The sequence below is a fragment of the Pelophylax lessonae genome (assembly GCF_965119305.1).
Source record: "Pelophylax lessonae genome assembly, chromosome: 12".
NCBI lineage: Eukaryota > Metazoa > Chordata > Amphibia > Anura > Ranidae > Pelophylax > Pelophylax lessonae.
In genome coordinates, this window is record NC_138779.1 from 95,703,597 (window position 1) to 95,724,439 (window position 20,843).

General features: G+C 41.9%; 1 protein-coding gene across 1 annotated transcript in view; it reads left to right on the plus strand.

The window, feature by feature from the left end:
* The first annotated feature begins 469 nt into the window (after positions 1 to 469).
* The window catches only part of TNNT1 (troponin T1, slow skeletal type), a 45,635-nt gene continuing 25,261 nt past the window's right edge, over positions 470 to 20,843 (plus strand). Inside the window, exons 1-5 of the mRNA XM_082273829.1 lie at positions 470 to 529; positions 2,827 to 2,943; positions 8,254 to 8,331; positions 12,949 to 13,065; positions 13,918 to 14,027. Coding sequence (XP_082129955.1) covers positions 473 to 529; positions 2,827 to 2,943; positions 8,254 to 8,331; positions 12,949 to 13,065; positions 13,918 to 14,027 — 479 coding nt within the window. The 5' untranslated portion in view covers positions 470 to 472. The remainder of the gene's footprint in view (positions 530 to 2,826; positions 2,944 to 8,253; positions 8,332 to 12,948; positions 13,066 to 13,917; positions 14,028 to 20,843) is intronic.

Genomic DNA, 20,843 nt, shown 5'->3' on the forward strand with positions numbered 1-20,843 from the left:
GTTTGTGTTTTCCTTTTTAGTTTTATATTGTTTCTGGGGCCTGAATTTTCCTTCCTACACAGCTGAGCCCCAGCAACTGCCATTCCACTGTCCAATGACAGTCCCCTTACTGGCCTATGAGCCACAAAATCGGGCCTCAGTAAAAAAGTAAAACTACTGTATGTCCGAAAGAGTCACGTGGGATTTACTAAAACTGGTGCACACAGAATCTGGTGTAGCTGCGCATAGTAACCAATCAGCTTCCAGGTTTTATTGTCAATAAGCTGAAGTTAGAAGCTGATTGGTTACTGTGCACCAGATTCCGTGTGCGCCATTTTTAGGCATATCCTTTTTACTTACTGTTTCCTTTAAAAGCACTTTTCCTTCTGCATTTCTAACAAATCAAACAAAAAATTCATTTTTAGAACCTAAACATTGTAAATTAAAATGATTCCTCATTATACAAATATTGTTTATTTTAATCAGCAGACCAATGATGCCTCAGCTTGCTCCCCCAAAAATTCCAGAGGGAGAACGAGTTGACTTTGATGTAAGTAATCCTTTATAAAGGCTTTCATTTTTTTGATTTAAAGAGACCCTGTCACATTGGAAAATGTTCTAAGGCAAGCATATACCTGTAAATAAAATGCTACATACTTATCTCAGTGTAATTACCATTTTTATTTATAAAACAGCCATAAGTGCAAGGTTTTAGATAATCTGAATTTGGGAATTTTAACCCATGTGTACCATGTGTCTCATTACTTAAATTGGAACTTTACCCATAACAACTTGTTAAAAAATAATGTTCTTTAGCAAGGAACATACATCCCAGATTAATAATGCTGACAAAATTAGCGTGTGCTGTAAATTGCCTCCAGCATTGTTCCTTTTGCTTCTTTCTGGAGGCTGCCATTTTGCAGAAGCCCAGAGCCCCTGAGCAGCAGTAAATCTTCGGGACAGTGCCTAAAATAATAGAGAGCAACTGAGCATGTGCAGAACAGGGTGAAACACTGGGGTTGATTTACTAAAACTGGAGAATGCAAAATCTGTTGCAGCTCTGCATTGAAACCAATCAGCTTACAGGTTTGTTTGTCAAAGTTTAACTGAACAAGCTGAAGTTAGAAGCTGATTGGCTACCATACACAGCTGCACCAGATTTTGCACTCTCCAGTGTTAGTAAATCAACCCTAGTACTTTATTGGATTTTAAACAGTATAGGCACTTATTTTTTATGTTTTATATAGCTATACCTAAAAGGAAGCAGCACAAAGTGATCTAGCAGGGCTTAGTTTTCTGATCATTTCGTTTCATGGTGTCATGTGTTGCTCTGTATGCACAGCTTGTAGTAAAGTAAATCTTCACATTCTGGTGTCAGAAGTTTTGTTTGTATTCAAACATGTGGCATGGCACTACACAGGGAAATGCATGACCTCTGTCTGTAGTCTAAGAACTGACACTTCCTGTAAAGAAACCACATATCCCACAATGCCCGGGTTTCTCAGTCTACTACTGGTGCAGGTGCAGTAATTAGATCTGACATAGCCACAAAAGGCAGAGCACTCACAGAGAGATCATGCTGAGAAGGAGATGTTCATCACATTAGCACTCCCACATGTGACGCAACACAGATGAAATGGCAAGGCATAAAATGGATATTGCATGACATGGAACAAGAAGTTATTTGTCCCTTTAGTGAACTGGATCAAGCTAAGTGAATGAATACACGGACAAAGGGAAAGCCACAACATGTGGGCCCATTATACAAGGTAGGGCAAACAACTGGCACGGGGAATATAACTACACTAATACAGTACCTAGATAAGACAACATAAACATGTAAAAGCTTACAACGCCTTTAATTTTTGAATTGAAAAAAAAAGTGTGCAATAGCCATAGAAGCAAAACGGATTTCTAATTTTAACAGTTTACTATTGTCTAGTGAGAAAAAGTTCTCTGTTTTTTTTTTTTTTTTTTGTGCGCATATTGTTCAATACAACCCAATATAGGCCATTTCAACCCTATAGAAAAGCCGTGGGAAAGTGCTGTGAATATGTAAAGTGCATCATTGCTAAACTTCTTCTGAAAATAGTAGTTCCCTGGCTACCTTGGTAAAGCTCTCACCTAAATGTCTGCACTTTCTGAGTCACTGACCTAAAACAAGTATACAAATCAGTCTGACATATTTGTTCCAGGTCATTGGCTATCTAACAAAAATCATTTTTAGAAAGATTTAGACCCCTAAACTGCCTCTTTGCAGATTTCCACATACCTAGCTAAGTGAAGCCAACAGGACCTATGAATGGAGGACAGGCTGATGATTGCAAGGTCCACCCCCTCCATTCATAGATAATTTATCAATAGAGGAGCTTGGCATAAGGGTGGGCATAGTCAAGCGCTCTTGATGAGTTCAAATCACAGCTCCCTCAGTTCTATTAATCCCCCACTAGAAAATTGTGGTAGCGTAGGGGTTGGTTCAATGGATAAGAATTTCAAGGAAACAAAGAGCCAGCAGCACAGGGGACCCCGTGCATTATTAGTAAGTTGTGTCCATTGTACTGATTTTTGTGGGGTTTTTATTTAATTCTTTATTTATACAAAACTGTGTTTTTTATTTTGAGTACACTTAGGCTCTATTAATGCATTTGAATATTTTTGGCAAATGCAAAAATATATCACCTCTACTCTGCAAAGTTAAAAAATACATTTAAAATGGCCAATAATGTTAGCATATATCAAGATATACTACTTCACAGCATGTAGAAAGGGAGATCATAATTACACCTTTCCCAAAATTTATATGGATGTAGAATTTTGCATGATCATGTTATATTTCTTTTTCAACAGGACATCCATAGGAAACGCATGGAAAAAGATCTTTTAGAACTTCAGACCTTGATTGACGTCCATTTTGAACAGCGCAAAAAGGAGGAGGAGGAATTAATTGGATTGAAAGACAGAATAGTATGTATAGTTAATACACCACTTTCCATCACATTCATTAAAGTACTCAAAGCATTATGTATCATAATCTATACCCTCCAGAGCCCTGGAATCTCCCTTCATGCACCATCACAGTGTGGAGTGACAATCCAAAACTTGTGTTTACCAAACCACCTTCTAGTCTGTGGGGTTTTACATACAGTATTTGGGTCATTACTGCCAAGCTTCCTCCTGCCCTTAGATTTCTTTTAGTAGCTACAAATAAACAGGGAAGCCTCTAACAGTATCAGTATATTGTAGTTCAGACATCCCAATTAGATAATGCTCACCTTTGGATGTGCAATCACAGCAATTAAACTTGCAAAATGTGTTTTCTGAATTTGAGGGATACAATGAGCTGCCATAACCCCGGTATTTTTAAAAACGGCGGACGATCGGCCTTAAGATAAGGCTGGTCCCAGTGGCTGATTCGCCGCGGGATCACCCTTATGGTGCTGCAGAAGATGTGCCCCCTCCCGCCACGTCCCGGCCGTTTTCCCTGCTTACCGGACCCGCCAGCAGCGGGGAAAACAATCTGGTCCTGGATCCTCAGAGACATGAAGTCGAGTGAGGGCAAGATGGCCCTCACTCGACCCTATGGGGTTGGAGGACCGGAGCGACGGCAAACGTCATTGCCTAGCAACCGGTTTAAAGAGCCGTTTTTGTTTTTTTTTCCTTTTTTAGTGTAGTTGTGAGGTCTGAGGTCTTTTTGACCCCAGATCTCACAATAAAGAGGACCTGTCATGCCTATTTCTATTACAAGGGATGTTTACATTCCTTGCAATTGGAATAAAAATGATCACATTTTTTTTTTTCTAATAACGGTGTAAAAATAAAAAATAATAAATAAAATAAATAGGACAAAAAACAATTAAAGAACCCTGTCCCCGTTAGCTCGCGCGCAGAAGCAAACACATACGGAAGTGCCGCCCACATATGTAAACGGTGTTCAAACCACACATGTGAGATATCGCTGCGATCGATAGAGCAAGAGCAATAATTTGAGCCCTAGACCTCCTCTGTAACTCTAAGCTGGTAACCTGTAGAAATGTTTAAAATATCGCCTATGGAATTTTTAAGTACCAAAGTTTGTCGCCATTCCGCGAGCGTGCACAATTTTGAAGCATGACATGTTGGGTATCTATTTACTCGCCGTAACATTATCTTTCACATTATGGAAAAAAATTGGGCTAACTTTACTGTTTTCTTATTTTTTAATTCAAAAAATTACATTTTAAAAAAAAACATTGCGTTTGGAAGATACGGTGTGATAAAAGATATTGTAATGATCTCCATTTTATTCTCTAGGGTCTCTGCTAAAAAAAAAATATATAATGTTTGGGGGTTCTAAGTAGTTTTCTAGCAAAAAAAATGATTTTAACTTGTAAAGAATAAGTGTCAAAAATAGACCTGGTCTTAAAGTGGTTAAAGTGAAACCCTTGTTTAAAAAATAAAAATGATTTTCCAGTATGTATTCTTAAAGGAGTTGTAAAGTCAGAAGGATTTTTATCTTAATGCATTCTATGCCTTCTGTGTGCAGCAGCCTCCCCTCAGCCCCACTAATACTTACCTGAGGTCTCTATTTGTCCAGCGATGTCCATAAGTCCCTTGGCCGTCCGGGGACACTCCCTCCTGAGACACAGCTGCAGCGCCATTGGCTCTCACGGTTTTCAATCAAAGTCAGTTAGCCAACCAGGAGAGAGAGGGGGCGGGGTCGAAAGGCAGTTTCGTGTCTGAATGGACAGACGGAGCTGCAACTTGGCTCGGGTGCCCCCATAGCAAGTTGCTTGCTGTGGGGGCACTCAATAGGAGGGAGAGGCCAGGAGCAGCAAAAGGCAACGCATACTAGCACATTATGTGACACTTACCTGCAAACAAAGCCTGCATCGTTCCCACTGGAGGCAGCATCCATATTCCCCCATCTTCTTCCGGGTCTGCGGACTCCGGCTGTGCTACTGGCCATAGTCGCATGACGTCACTCCCGCACGCACGCGGCCAGTCACAGCACAGGGCTCTGAAGAAACGGCACGGACGGCCGTTCTTTCAGAGCGCATGCGCCGATGACGTCATCGGCCACTTGCAATACAAATATCGCCTAAACTATGCAAGTTTAGGAGATATTTACAGTATTTATAGGTAAGCCTTAAGGCTTACCTATTGGTAAAAACATTACAGGGGGGGGGGTTTACAACCACTTTAACTCCAAAGTAAACCTTCTATTGCTCTCAGCCTCCCCCAAATCTCCAAATTTTTTGGGCTGCTGTGATCCAACTTCCTGTTAGGGTTTAGCTATATTTGTTCTCTATGGTCCCACTGTATGTAGGAACATAGCCACCCTCTCTAATGATACCCATATACTAGACACAAAACCATTCGAAAATCTGTCATTTGGACAATTTGGTAGTTTTTCAGCCAGTTAATGGGCAGAAATCAGTAATCAGTTCCAATCAGTTATCAGAAGGATAAATTGGAAGGTTATTGTGTTTCTCGTCCAAACTGCACAAGGTAAATGTGAAAAAATAAACTAAAAATTAATTAATTGATGTCTATTGAATGTTATATCGGTCATTACATGATGACAAAATCATTTGATCTCACGGCCGAGTGTTAATTTTTCGAAAATTCGTTTGAATGATTTTTTGTATAGGGTATGGCCAACATTACTCTCTCCCGAGATGGACTTTGGACTATGAACAATGAGGGTTGTAGTGTGCAAAGAATAGAACAGTGCACATGACTGCAAGTAACATATAGGGGTTTAATTACTAAAGGCCCGTACACACGATAAGAAAATCTGAAGGGAAATTTCGTCTGACGACCGATCTGCCGATTTTCGGATTGTTAGTATGGTGCTTTCGACAGTCAACTCTGACTTTTCGGCCGACAAAATCCTGATGTGCAGGCTATATAATTTTTGTCGTCCGTCAAAACAACGTCCGATTTTCGTCTCATTAGTACAGATTTCAACAGAAAAAAATCTTAAGAGCAAGACTAGGCATGCTCAGAGACGAAAGAACACATACAAAGCAATCCAACACATGACATCACTTCTGAAGTAGAATTCTGTCATACGGGAAAATTCGTATGAAAATAACCTCTTCACTTTTCACATCAGACTAGCATGCCACAAAAAACGGACGACAGATCGTTCGATAATCTGATCGTGTGTATGGGGATTAAGGCTGGAGAGTGCAAAATCAGGCTCACATCTGCATAGAAACCAATCCGCTTCTAACCTCAGCTTGTTCAATTAAGCTTTGGCAATAAAACCTGGAAGCTGATTGGTTCCTATGCAGAAGTGAGCCTGATTTTACACTCTGATTTTGAAATGGAAGGGAAATTTTGGTTTGTATGCTTTCATGCTGTTTTATGGCAATGCACCGTTAGAGTGCACCCATCTCCACTGTTAGATTTACAAAAACGCAGCAATGGAGATCCATGCATCCACAACACTAGTGTGGATGCAGGAATCTGCTGGTTGAACGGGAAAAATAAAACAATGTGGAAGCTATGCATGTACAGTATACCCAGCTTTACTAAAGGAAAATATACATGCACTGTTGTAACCTATAAATAAAGACACCCTAATGTTTGACGAATAAAAATCCCCCAATGTACCTCATTGTAAATGCATCATCAGTCACAATCATCACCCGCCAACATGCTGAAATAAAAAACCCAAGAAAATGATACTGATGATAATACTAGCCGAATGACAACTCCTCTATATATTATATGATGCATATCTCTTACCAAACAGGGGGCCAATATGCTAAATTTAGGCATTCGTCCGAACGAACAAATATCCAAAGTTTTTATTTTTTATTTTTTAGCAAGGTAGTGGTTTACTCACCATGCTCAGATGCAAATGAAGGCCACTTTACCTCCTTTTCCTACAACTCCCTGTGAAAATACACAACACATGCAAGTGATCTGAAGCCTGGTGGTAGGCCCTTCTCTGTCAAAACCAGCATGCAGGCAGATCCAGCCACTGTGGGGAGCACACCCCAAATTGCTACTAGAGTACTCCCATTTCAGTAGGGTGGCACTGTTTCTTTTGGGCCTGGAATCTTTCCAGCTGTTTTACCAGAGCTACCCTGGACTTCAGTGAGACAGATGCTGTTTATTGTAAAAAAAAAAAAGCAAGTAACTGTTGGTGTTCTGTGTGGTTCTACTGAAATAGTGGTTTCAGTTAGAATCTCTGTTACTATAGAGTATTACAGAGACTATGCTATGCAGCCACACAATACCCTGATTCAGCCACAGAGACACTGCTGTAAATCTGGGATTCAGCAACCTGTAGAACGTGATCTACCAGTAAACAGGTGACTGGTAGATCGTGGTCTGGGCTTGCTGACCCGTCATTACAGAGCATCAAACAGAGTGCATGCTGTAAAAAGTAAATTTTTGTGTTACATTCATAATCTGTTTTGTATTATCTTGCAATGTATGCAGTCTTTCTGACCCTGTTTTGCATCATTGCTTCTAAATTTGGACCCTTTTTAGTGACCTGCAAGTTACAGTTACTCCCTGTCTGATCATTTGGCTGATTACCCATCCTGTTACAGTTTTACAGACTTGGATTTTAAAGGAGCATTTAGCCATGTTGGGCCGAATTCCCTACCAGTCCTCATGGGTCAGGGTCAGTCTTAGGTCTGTGTCCAATTGGTGATGAAGTTGGATGGTGGGGGGGGGGGGGGCTATGCAAGGTTAAACAAAGTATTTGGGGTTATATAATCTTCATATACTGTATGAAACTTCGGGAGCAATGTTTCTAATTTTAGCGTCTTCTTACTGACCAGCTTGGTACCAAATGGCACAAGGCAAATGTGATATCTGCTTTTATAAAAGGCACAGTGTAGTAATGTGTGTTAATACATACTGCATATTCAGGCCTTATTATTCACACAGGCATAATATAGCGCACACCTGTGCAAGGACTGTGTTTGCCTGCACGGGGGGTGCACAGATATTCCATGGGATGCAATGTCAATTGGGATGCAATGACTGCATGGCCATAGTTGCTACTCCCAATTTGATAGCTGTTAAGGTGTGCAGCCCACCCCAAAAAAAAGGATATGTTTCTAAATTCAAAAAGTGTAAGCACTAACACCTGAAGTTATGCGATCACCCAAGGGGATCAGAAAGAACGCTTTTTCTGTGTTGGAGCAAATTGACCACACTTTATAATGTTTCTCTTTGCTCCTTTTAGATTAACTGTGGTGTTAGGGTCTCTCATTTTATTGATGAGAAGTTGTCTTTTTAACCTAACTATGTAACTATCTAACTTAGGAAAATCGCAGATCTGAACGCGCTGAGCAACAACGGTTTAGAACTGAAAAAGAGCGGGAGAGGCAAGCCAGAATGGCGGTAAGCAAAACTTTAACAATATACACGTTTGTAAGGATTAGTATTTAATGATGAGTTATTTCAGATAATGAAGTATTAAACTCGTTTATGTCATCATTCAATTCTATTAGGTATTGGGGCAGGGAGCAACTGGTAGGAAGTCCATCTTAAACAAGGATGTTTTCTGAATGCACCGAGTCTGTGTGCAAGTACAAAAGTTGGGCACCCCTGCGCAAGAAAAAGAAAATGCAATGCACCATAGCAAAAAGTGGTCATGGTTTTCATTGAGCCGAATATTGGACATTTTGCTGTATAAAAGCGAACTGCTGTGCCACACATAATATGGGAGATGCCTCTTATTGTCCATTGCACCTCCATCAACCCTTGCCTAGACTAGCCTTTTTCAACCAGGGTGCCCTGGGTTGCCTTCAGGTTTCATCAGGGGTGCCTTGGCAAAATGCCTAAAAATTGCCAAATTATGGTGTAGCAGGTTTTCCAGGCATTGGGCCTGATGTGGGTCTGCCATTGTTACCGGTTACCTCTCCAGCCCATGTGAGCTGCGACCCTGGGTGTGAGAACTGAGACATTGACAACTCCGGCATCTTTGTTTTGTGGTTTTATTGTAGATAAAGGGAATGGGAGAAGGGAATAAGTGGGATACTCCTTTAGGCTTAACTAGATACAGTTTGGGACTTTATCCGGAAAAAATGTCTGTTAGCGCTGCCTGGACGCTAGCCGACGCTAGCCAGCGCTCACTGACGCTTAGAACACACTGTAACTTGACAAAAGTGCTGAATCCTCGACTCTAGATCCAGAAGACTCAGGACTGTGGAGCATAGAACTACTGACACTGCTGCAATGCAAAGTCTCTGATCACTCTCTCCAGCCTGGCACTGGCTGGAGGTAGCTTGCTGTGAATTACTGTATAGCTGCAACTCTCAACTGGTACACTGTACAATTCAGGGCCCAAACCGCAGGTGCCCCCTTTACACTTTAAGCTCTTCAGAGTCCACTGACTATGTACCCCCTCTGCTACTTCAGGGTCCTTAACCTAGGTTCCCCCTTTACAGCTAGCTGACACTGGATCCCAGAACCTCCTCCGGAGTTGTCTCCTCTAACTCTTCAGGCAGACCCCCAGGGGAAATCCTCAGTACTCACGACCTGTGTAGGCTTTCCTGGGACTGGACCTCTCTCTCGCTCTCCGCTGGTTCTCGGCACACCGGATCACTTCAGCTCAACTCAGTTCTCTCTCTCTGGATCCTCAGGTGACACCCACTTCCTCAGACAGGAGGAGAGAGAGCCGTTCTCTCCCTCCTGGGACTCTGCTCCTGCCAAAGACACCGTGTCACGCACTTCCCCCCCAAACTTATATCCACTCCCAGAATCCTTTGCAGCATAATCTGCCTTCTGGGGTAGTTACAAGCTTGGATGTGTCTCCTGATTGGGCTTCCCACACTGCCCTATGATAAACCTCTCACAGGAGCCAGTGGGGAGACTTCTCCCCTCAGCAGGCACATTTGGAAGTCCTGACACCCTAACTAAATAAATCACAGCCCTGTTGTTAGGCAGACAAGGCCCACTATACATTTACCTAGCACCTACCTGTAGGGTGCCACAATGGTATACAAGCCAGCAGATGGATGAAGCCTGCCTTTTAGGTACACAAAGCCACAGTTTTTCATTGTGCACCATTACAACCATCCGCTTGCTGGCATCCTAACAACCAGTGACATCATTGGTTAATAAGGGGAATGTTGGATGCCTGCACATAAATCCTTGTTTGCCCCTCTCTATCAGCACTGGGGTCACATTAGCTGAATGAGGGAAACTAAGGGAGAAGAGAAATATTAGAATACTAGTCAGTACCAGTTTGCAAAGCAAAGGTGTATTTGCTTTGGAAAAATAAATCACCTTTAATGTTGGGTGTCCTACTTGTGTGGATGTTGTTGTGTTATGTAAAACTATTAGTTTCATTTTTTTACATTTTAGAATGGGGTGCCTCGAGATTGTGCAGAATTTTAAAGGGTGCCTTGACTGAAACACTGGCCTAGACCATCCGTTTTTAAGTGGTGCCTTGAGGTTTCTTCAGGGGTGCCTTGGCAAAAAATGCCTAAAATTTGCACAAAAATTTTATACAAGCCAGTGTGTGTGGATGAAGACTGCCTTTTTAGTTACACTAAGTTACAGGTTTTCATTGTGCACCATTACAACCTTCTAGCTACCAGTGTCCTAACGACCAATGGCATCATCAGTATATATTAAGGATCAGTCGCCTGCATATCATCCTTGTTTGAGTCTTCTCTGCCCTCTTCATCAGCATTGGGGTCACATTAGCTGAGTGATGGGGAAAAACTGAGGGAGAAGAGAAATATTGGAATACTAGTCAGAACCAGTTTGCAAAAGTGTATTTGCTTTGGGAAGAATAAATAATCTATAATGTTGGGTGTCCTACTTTGACTTGTAGATGTTTTTGCATTATGTAAAACCATTAGAATAGCTTTTACATTTTAGAATGGGGTGCCTGAGACTGTCCATAATTTTTTAAAGGGTGCCTTGACTGAAAAAAGGTTGAGAAACACTGGCCTAGACAATAGAGGTGAAACACTGTAAATATCTACCCAATCTCTGTAAATGTATAGCTTAGTTTGAAAGCTGCTTCTCTACCTATATCTATTGATTACCTGTTTCTAAATGGGATAACAGCTTTTATACTGTCAATTTGTTCAGTCTTATTGTAACCTCAGTTAGACATTGCTCTGCTTTCCTAGGCGGTACACATACCGTGCATCACTAATCACCGAGCACCTCCCCTTTCCCGCCCCGTTGCTGCCTATATACCAATTAATCCCCAGTTGAGCGTAGGTCTGATGAAGGAGCGGCGCATGCCCTGAAACACGTTACCGTCCAACTGCACCTAACACTGGCCGCGTGCGTTCCAGCGTGGTTCCGGAAGCCCAGCCATGCTGTGTGTTCACCGCACACACAAACACCACACCAGCAGTCTCCTGGACACTGGATAGCCGCAAATTGGCACCCCCCTCCTCACATGCTTGCAATGCTGCAAGATTGAAACAGGCATTTTCAAGGATTTTAAAACATGGAATATCCTGTAAGTGTTTTTAATCTTTTGATGTCATAATAAATGGACAATACTGCACTTAGAGGCATCTTGTGTTCTTCACACATACCGGCTGGCAGCAATGATTTCCACATGTGGCGGTTAAGCTTGACAAATGCAGCACAGTGGTTTCTTCCTACTACATTTGCTGCCACTGTTACTGGTGATCTTTAAATCCACACCTGTCCCTGGTGTCACATCAATACCTGCACTGCCTACGCCCTAGTATACATAATCACAGCATTGACCTTATTCTTCACAGCGACCCCATCACGTTGTGCCCATCACAGTGCCCGCATCACATTGTGTCAATCACTGTGCTCCCGTCACAGTACCCTCATCACAGTGCCCCCATCACAGTGCACCCATCACAGTGTCCCATCACAGTGCTCCCATCACAGTTCCCCCATCACAGTGACCCCATCACAGTGCTCCCATCACAGTGCCCCCATCACAGTGTCCCCATCTCAGTGCCCCCAGCACATTGTGCTCATCACAGTGCCCCTATCACTGTGCCAAAAACGCAGTGCCAAGAATGGGAATTGAATGCACAGAAAAATCATTAGTGCATGATGTGCTGTCCCCCATGCTCTGTAAACAGAACTGAAATGCTTACTGTCTGCAATTTGTAAAAGATAATGCTGCTCTGCTCCAGCTGCCTCTGACACCGCCGATCACTCTGTATAAGACGCTAGGGTAACAATGGCAACAACAGCCTGGTTACCCTTTTTAAAAATAGAGCCGAGCGCCACCTTGCATTGCCTCATTTCCAGGTTGGAAGTAACGCAATGCTACGAGCCGGCGATGCCCATTGCCTCCTGGGATTGATGACACACATCTCCCAGGATCCAATGCAAAGCCAGAAATAATGTACAGTGCCGAAACCACCAAAGAAGGAAGTGTAATTAGATACATGCCTAAATAAGGTAAGTCAACCAAAAAAAATTAAAAATGCCAATGCATTCTAAGGATGCATAGTAATGCTGCATGGTGAAGAGTGCAAAATGTGGGTGGAACTCCGCTTTAACTGCTGATCTCTGCTTTGATTGCTTTTTTGACCATTGCCCAGAGTCAGAAAGAGGCAATTGGGAAGAGGACCCCAATAACACCATGTAATCTTCCTAAAGACATTTATGTAGTAAACAAAAAAATAAAATATTGGCTGTGGGGCATCCAAGGGTGCAGGGGGAAGGGAACTGAGAAGGGGAAGCTGAGGTCAAAACTGGACTTGAAGGACTGGGTAGCTAAATCTGGTTGCAATGTAAAATGTAAACCAAGTTTACAACCTTTATATTTTCACTATTACTAAACACAAACTAATCATGCAATCAAATAAACAAAAAAGCAGGAAATGTTCTAAATACATTGTTATGATGCTTCCTTTCATACAATCAAAGCAATGGGACAAACTTACTTCATATAAGGACAAAGTTCATGCATTTCTTTCTACTCCCTTCATTGTTCTAACAATACACATAAAATGAAAAATATACACCCAATTTTATTTTCTTATTTCCTAGGAAGAAAAAATGAGAAAAGAAGAGGAAGAGGCCAAAAAACGTGCCGATGATGATGCCAAGAAGAAAAAAGTACTTTCCAATATGGGTGGACAGTTTGGGGGAGGTTATCTAATGAAGGTAAGGCATTGCTAAAACTGAATTAAAAAATCATTTATTGGAAATTAATATTTTTTCCAGGTGAACAACAAACAACCCCCCCCCCCCCCCTAGCAAACAGTAAGTACTCTTAAAGTACAACTTGGGGACTTTTGAGAATTCTCTCTTGCACTTTTGTCGAGGTGAGAGTAAAAACACTTTTACTTACCTGATCTTTATCTCCCCCGGCAGAGAGTGCTCCCCCCATGCTTCGTATGTAAGTATTTTAATTGACACCAGAGGCCTCTTCCATTAGCGGTTTAAAAAAATTATTAATCTCTAGATCCCATGAGATACTAACCTATTTTTATATTACCAAGCAGTCCAATTATCCCAACTTTCATTGATATACTCAAAACAAAAAAAAACTAATTGGGTAACTGCAGAAACACAAGCTGTTCTTCCTTAGCTTGTTCTGTCCCCATCTTTATTACATTCACTGGGACTATAAGACAGACTACAAAAATCTGACACTCTTACAACCAAATTTACCCCTCTGCCATCCTTCTTTAACAACCCAATTTTTTCCAGCAGCCTTAGACTCCAAAGCCTTTTAATGATGGCTGAATGAAGGTCTATATCGAATAGGGACTATATCACCCCTAAAGGACCCCTGACAACAAACCCTGTTTAGATAAATTAGACATGCCCCAAACATAAACCTTTATACATACGGTGACATATTTAATTTACATTTGTGACTTTCAGCTATCCTATTGTTTCATGATGAACGTGTATGTGCTGCTGTGAAGAGGGCATTAAAGCTGCATAAGCAAAGCACAAGTTCCTTTTATATGTCTGTCTGCTGGTAACATGAATTTCATTGTTTCACAGGCAGAGCAGAAGAGAGGAAAGAGACAGACAGGGCGTGAAATGAAGAGAAAGATGCTGGCAGAGAGACACAAACCTTTATGTATTGATCACATGAATGAAAATCAGCTAAGGTACTTATGTGTGTATATCTTTCAAGTCTCACTGCACTACTGTGACAGCCGCACAGCTCAGCAGGATCTCTTAATATATCATGAAAAATATAATTTATACATGTGCTATAACTATATGTCCTGTGGATAGAACCAATTCTTTCTTACAAACAAACCACAAACTTATTTCCTGTTTGCGGATTATCATTTGCAGTGGTAGTTGTAACTATACAAGGATGGGTGTTGGGAAAATTTACTTGGCAAAATTTTTTTTAACAATTAATATTTTTTTCCATTCAAAGAAGAACTTTAGTAAGATCTAACTAGAATATAGAGCTTATCAGCATGATTATTTATGAAGGATATCCAAAAAGGACATAAAGAGGAACTCAACTGTGTCTCAACTGAAACTGTGTCCAGAAAGGGCAAGCAGATGTCAAAGGACTAGTCACCAGTATTGCTCTAGGCTTCCTGTAGTTTATCTATTTCCCATTGTAGCGCTCACCTCTGATGGAGCCACTCAATTGTTCAGGTCTTCTGTCCTGATCCAGTGATGATCCACCCAGAACTGACCAAAGTCCTCCTGTACTCTTCGCCAAAATTCACACTTGGGGCCCCCTCTGAAACCCAGATCCAGAAACAATATCCAAGTTGTCCTCTTCACATAGGGCCACGAGCATCATCTGTTTACTTCACAAAATTTGGAACAGCTGTAGTCTCGATCTTGCCCTTTGCACATGGATCCCAACTTTCAGACAGCTCCCTTAGTGTCACTATCACAGGCATGAGTGCAGGGCCATACTCTGAGTATATGCATAATAGGTCCTAGCACATGACACACTTGTCCTCCATAGTAGAACTGAACTGGGTACACATCGCTCCAAGGCACTCCACAGAGTCCAAAACCACTGTAAATCTCCATCTGGTCTGTCAGCCAGATGGCATGAGAGGAAGAAAAAGAGTGGCGGCACCATCCAGGGATAAAAACAGATGCTTTATTTCACATCCATAAAAAGTACAATATGACCGCATGGTACATAATGGTTCAGCAAACACATTTCACACTCCTGTGCTTAATCATTGCTGATTGCTTCACGTATACACGCTTCCCTATAGCCACAGACCTACAGGTGAGATGAAGTAGTAGGATTAAATCCTTCACTGCTTGCAATCTCAACCCATAAAGCCCTGGCTACTATCAGAACAGCGTAATTGACACATAAAAACATTAATACACAAATTAGTAAACAAACTTTGTCTATATGTATATATAGCATCAAGAAGAAAATGAAAAAAAGCCACATGAAATATACATAGAAAATAAAAATAGGAAAACCAGGGGGCAAGAAAAAAAAAAGAAACATATCCATTTACTGATTTATAGCATACAAATATAGTCTCTGTAAAATCTACCCATGTCAACAATACAAAAAAAAAAATCAATGACAGTACAGAGTCGTCATATAAAATCAATATGTAAATGCACCAATGCAAAATTATATTATACAACTTGTCTATAATTCTAATCTGTAATGTTTAAATACTGCTTGTCCTCCAACATGAGCTATCAGCATTCAAATCCATGCAGGAACTCCAGAACAGAACACAGCAGCAGCATCAGCCCCCCATAGGCAGCACACCTTTGCATACCAGACAGCGGCCACATGTCACCAAAGCAATGTCAATCCCCAGAACAGCAGCCCGTGTAGTCCAGTGATTCTCCTTCTTCCAGCCCACCACAGGTACCAGCTTGGTACCTATCTCCCTCTGAATATTATTAAAGCCCTCCTAGTCCAATCGTTACCAGCATTGGCTTCCAGCTCATTTTTTCTCCTTCCAATCATACCTCTTGATTCCCAGGCACCCTGGGAGATGTAGTCCCCATATTTCACCCTCCTGTGCCCAGACCATGCCATCCTGGGGACTACACTCCCCAGCATCCCCTGCGCTCATACTCCTCAGTCTCTGTGGTGGACAAAGCTTCCATTTGCAGCGGAAGCCAATGACAGTCCTCCTCCCTCTCTCGCTTTAGCTCAGTGCTATCACAACGGGGGGAGAGAGAACACAAGCTGCAGTGTGGGTTGTCTTCCCTCAAAGTCCAAGCTGTGCGGATGCTGCCCCTTGGCACACTCCTTCCACCTACTGCCTTTGTTCCTTCATAAAAAATATTTGTATATGCAAATATAACCAAACAAAAATAACATGAAATCAATCAACTGATTCACAAATTAAACACACTTATTTTGTGAGCTTAGACTGATATTGCAACATTTTCCAGCAAAGGCAGCAGGCATTAGAAGTTCCCACTTGTCGGGAGATGGGCTAAGGGTGTCATTTACCAGAACCAAAATGGGATGTACTTAGGCATTAGGATGTTTTACTGTGGCGATGATCTCTTCCATACTTTTTCCTGGAGAGTCATAGATCATTCTCTTAGAGGAACAAATCTGTCTCCTTCAGGCTCAAAGGGTGGTGGAGAGGACACTTCTACTTTACAGATTGGCTAAACGGAGCTCTCTTTCTGTTTTTCTTATGGCACTGTCTCTTGAGCAACAGGCCTATGATTTCTGGAGACAATCTCTCTCACATATGCTCAGAAGACCGCAACCATTCCACAGTAAAGTCCTCTTCCAAGTCATGCTCCTCTTTTTCTTTAGGTGAGGTTGCAGAGAGCTAGTGACCAAAGTTTGTCTGATAGAGGGTGGGCTGAGCAAGGACAACTCAATTTGCTTTGCCACTCAAACAGCCTCAATTAAGGGCAAGAGATTTTTTCAGTGTCAAGTCTTCAAAGCTCCTAACTTCCCACTGGGATGGATCTGATAAACAGGAAGACCCAGAAACTGATTGCAGATGATGAAATGCTGTAAACTCCATCTGTCGGGGAGTTTTTTCTTCTAATGGAGACCCTGGTTGCTCATCCCAAGATTGTAAATTCACACAGCCTTTGTGGGTCATTGTTGACACTCCTTTCTGGTTGTGGATTCCCTCGCAGATGATAAGCAGTTGTCCATGACTTCTGGATTCCCAACATGTCCAACAACTGCTTGACAAATCTACTTTTAAAGTCTCTCTCTTGATCGGAGTGGGTCCTATAAGGCAGTCTCTAATGAATTAAGAACGTTTCTTCCAGAACTTTGGCAACAGCTAAAGCGGTTTTATCTTTCACTGTGAGAACTTGGGCATAACTTGTGGTCAGCCACCACAAGGATGTTCTCTTGTCCCCTTGGATCAGGCTCCAAGCACAGAAAAACAATGCACACTGACTCCATGGGGCCTTAACTTTGAAGGTGGCCCATTTTGGCAGCTTTGCAAGGCAGAGACTTTCTCTTTATACAAAGTACACAGGGATGACAGTAGCTCTCAACCTCATCTCTCATGTAAGGCCAGTAGAACAGGTCTCTAACTAGTTTAAAGGCCCTTTCTAGTCTCGACAACTTCTCAGTATAACTAACCAGATGTCTCCTTCTGAGCCATTCCCGACATGCTTCCCCAAGGAGATGCTGTGATTTTGGTGGCTAGTGGAGTCATCATTTACGTTACCTGGGTTTGAAACTGTCCTACTCAGAGTTAATGCCAGTTGCATTTGACATTTTAATTCCAGAAAACAGTTCAGACCCTGTGCTTTTCCCTTTTTCATTGAGCATAGCTTCTACTTGTCCAGACATCTCATGTACTCGGACACCTTTTCTCATTTCCTCTAATAGGTGTGATCAGGGCTACCATCAGGGGGGTACAGCCCATACAGATGTAGGGGGCCCAGGCGTCACGAGGGGCCCAGTCCCAAGGATGCCCAGGCTCCAAGTTGACCCCCCCCCTTTTTTCCTTTCCTCCCCTACACTGGCAACTAGTCCCTACTCTCGCTTGTGCCACCCGTTGCACTGGCTCCCGACTCCCAGCCTCCCCCTGGCCGCCACTGTCAAAATGATTGGTTGCTAGGATCCTCTGGTGTCCTTGCATTCAATTAAATGCATTCACAAGCCCAGGCAGAGGAGGAGGATGTAACTTGGTGGTCAGGCCCGGGGGGCCCAGGCCTAAAGCTGTGTAAGGGGCCCCAAAATTTCTGATGGCTGCCCTGGGTGTGATTGAACTGGTACATAAAGTCTGAGGCCTTTTCTGGTCACCCAAACACGTCCTGCAAAATATTAAGGCAGTCATAGGTGCTCTCGTAGGTCTCTCAGCAAGAATAACAGGTTGTCTGTTTCAAATCCTACACTGTCAGGAGCCATGCATTTTTCTTGCTCCACTGACAAAAATATTTAGCTCATGTGTGGTGAACAGGCCATTCCTTTTTACAAATAGAAAGGAATAACCACCAAGCAACCACTAAGATTTTATTACGTTGGATGATCTATGTGAATTAGGAAGTTCCAATGCTTACCAGTGTCCAGTGTTGCTTGGAAGTTAAAGCTGAACTCCAGATAGAAAATGCACAAATGACTGTATAGCGCTTACTCACAGAGGAGCCGCTGTTTCTCGGTCTTCTTTATTCAGTGCCAATGACTCCTCACCTAAAAGTGGCAGTTCCTAAACTCTGCTAAAAACCTATGTGTACATGGACACCTAGGCTTTTATGTAGTTGAGTTTAGGAGCTTTGGCAAAAAAATACCAAAAGCTCCAAAGCTTGAGTTGCCAGTGTACGTGAAGCCTAAAGCATCACAGTCACATGTCAAATACATGTCTTCAATTAGAATGGGCAATTATCTTGTCCCTGTATATCCTTATGTAAACATATCAGCCAGAAAAGGCTTTCTAATTTGTCCTAGATGTATTTCTTCTGGAAACTGTGAGCTAGGGGTGTTTGTGTCCATACAAGTTTTAAAAAGCCAGATCAGGTTTCTGTTATCTGATGTCTAATGGCAACTTTACATGCCATTGATAAAAAGTGTATAAGTTAACAACTACTGAGGTGCAAGCACTTTGAATGAGTGAAGAGCGTAGTATGTAGTAGTATGGGGGGGGGGGCAGAGCTTAGGTGTAAACTTGGACAGAAATAGAGTTCCTGTGTGCAGCCTGGGCCTGGAATCCAAGGGGCTTCCCAAGGACACAGGAATTGATATCAAGATTGATACAGGTACTTGCAGGCACTAAACTAAACTAAACTAAACTAAACTGTAACTATTGTCACTTGCTTTTTTCACCATAGTAGGTTTAAGCTAAGAAAAATGAAGCATCCAAGCCAGAGCATAAACTCATGGCATCCCTGTCTTCATGCATGGGCATGACAATTTTATATGCAAACCAATGTACTGACTTATCTTTCAGTGTGTCAACCTTTCTCAAACTCATTCCAAATGGTATTTGTTTGCTTTGGATTATATTTAATGAACTCAAATAGTAGTTGTCTTGGTGCCAAGAACAAAGTTGGCAAATAACAAAAAACACTTAGAGCCTGTGTCAAGAATTTATTGTTTGCATCAGATGGCTTTTGCATTTAAATACAAGTCTTTATGAATGCAAAACCTGTTTGAAGCAGGTCAAATGCAGGTCAGAAGAAGGTCAACTGCAGGTCAAATGCAGGTCAGAAGAAGGTCAACTGCAGGTGAAATGAACATGTCAATGTAGTTTGAATTATTTTATAACCATCTAATACTGATGCTTTTGACAAAAGCCAGTGGACGCAGGCCCTTAAGAGCAGAAGTATTAGCAAGGAATTGTAATACTATCCACTTCAAGACCGAAATATGTATTTACACTGCTCAAAAAAATTAAAGAAACACTTTGAAAACACATCAGATCTCAATGGGGAAAATATCATGCTGGATATCTATACTGATATAAACTGGGTAATGTGTCAGGAACCAAAGGATGCCACATTGTTTGATGGAAATGAAAATTATCAACCTACAGAGGGCTGAATTCAAAGACACCCCTAAAAATCAAAGTGAAAAAATGATGCAGCAGGCTAGTCCATTTTTCTAAAATATAATTGCAGCAACTCAAAATGGTACTCAGTAGTTTGTATGGTCCCCACATGCTTGTATGCATGCCTGACAACGTCGGGGCATGCTCCTAATGAGACGACGGATGGTGTCCTGGGGTATTTTCTCCCATATCAAGACTGAGGTGCAACCTGGCGGTGTTGGATGGACCGAAACATAATGTCCCAGAGACGTTCTATTGGATTTAGGTCAGGCGAACGTGGGGGCCATTCAGTGGTATCAATTCCTTCATCCTCCAGGAACTGGCTGCATACTCTCGCCACATGAGGCAGAGCATTGTCGTGTACCAGGAAGAACTCAGGACCCACTGCACCAGCATAGGGTCTGATAATGGGTCCAAGGATTTAATCTCGATACCTAATGGCAGCAGTGTATATGTTGCAGCTTTAAAGTGGTTTATCAGGGTTATGACTGAAGCTATTAGCCATAACTCCGGTATTTTTTTCTTCAGCTGGCAAAGACATCCCCCTCCTCCCACTGCTCGCCAGGTGTTTCACGGGCAATCCCAAGAAACAATCCAAGGGCCGGCTGGTCACAGAGGCGAAAAAAATCAGATAGTCTTTGATAGCCTCTATGGTTTTGAAGGACCGAAGCAATATCATGACGTCACTTTGAGTCAAGTAAACATTTTTTTCTTTTTTAAGCAAAATTTCACATTTGTTTTAATTGATCTTTTGCTTTTCAAGGCAAAGGAGAGATTTGGGATATTTTTGACCACAGATCTCTCCATAAAGAGGACCTGTCATCCCTATTTCTACTGCAAGGGTTATTTACATTCCTTGTAGTAGGAATAAAAGTGCTAAAAAAAAAAAAATAAATAAAAAAAATAAAAAGTGTACCCATTCCTCCATACTCATGCACAGAAGCAAATGCATATGTAAGTCATGCACGCATATGT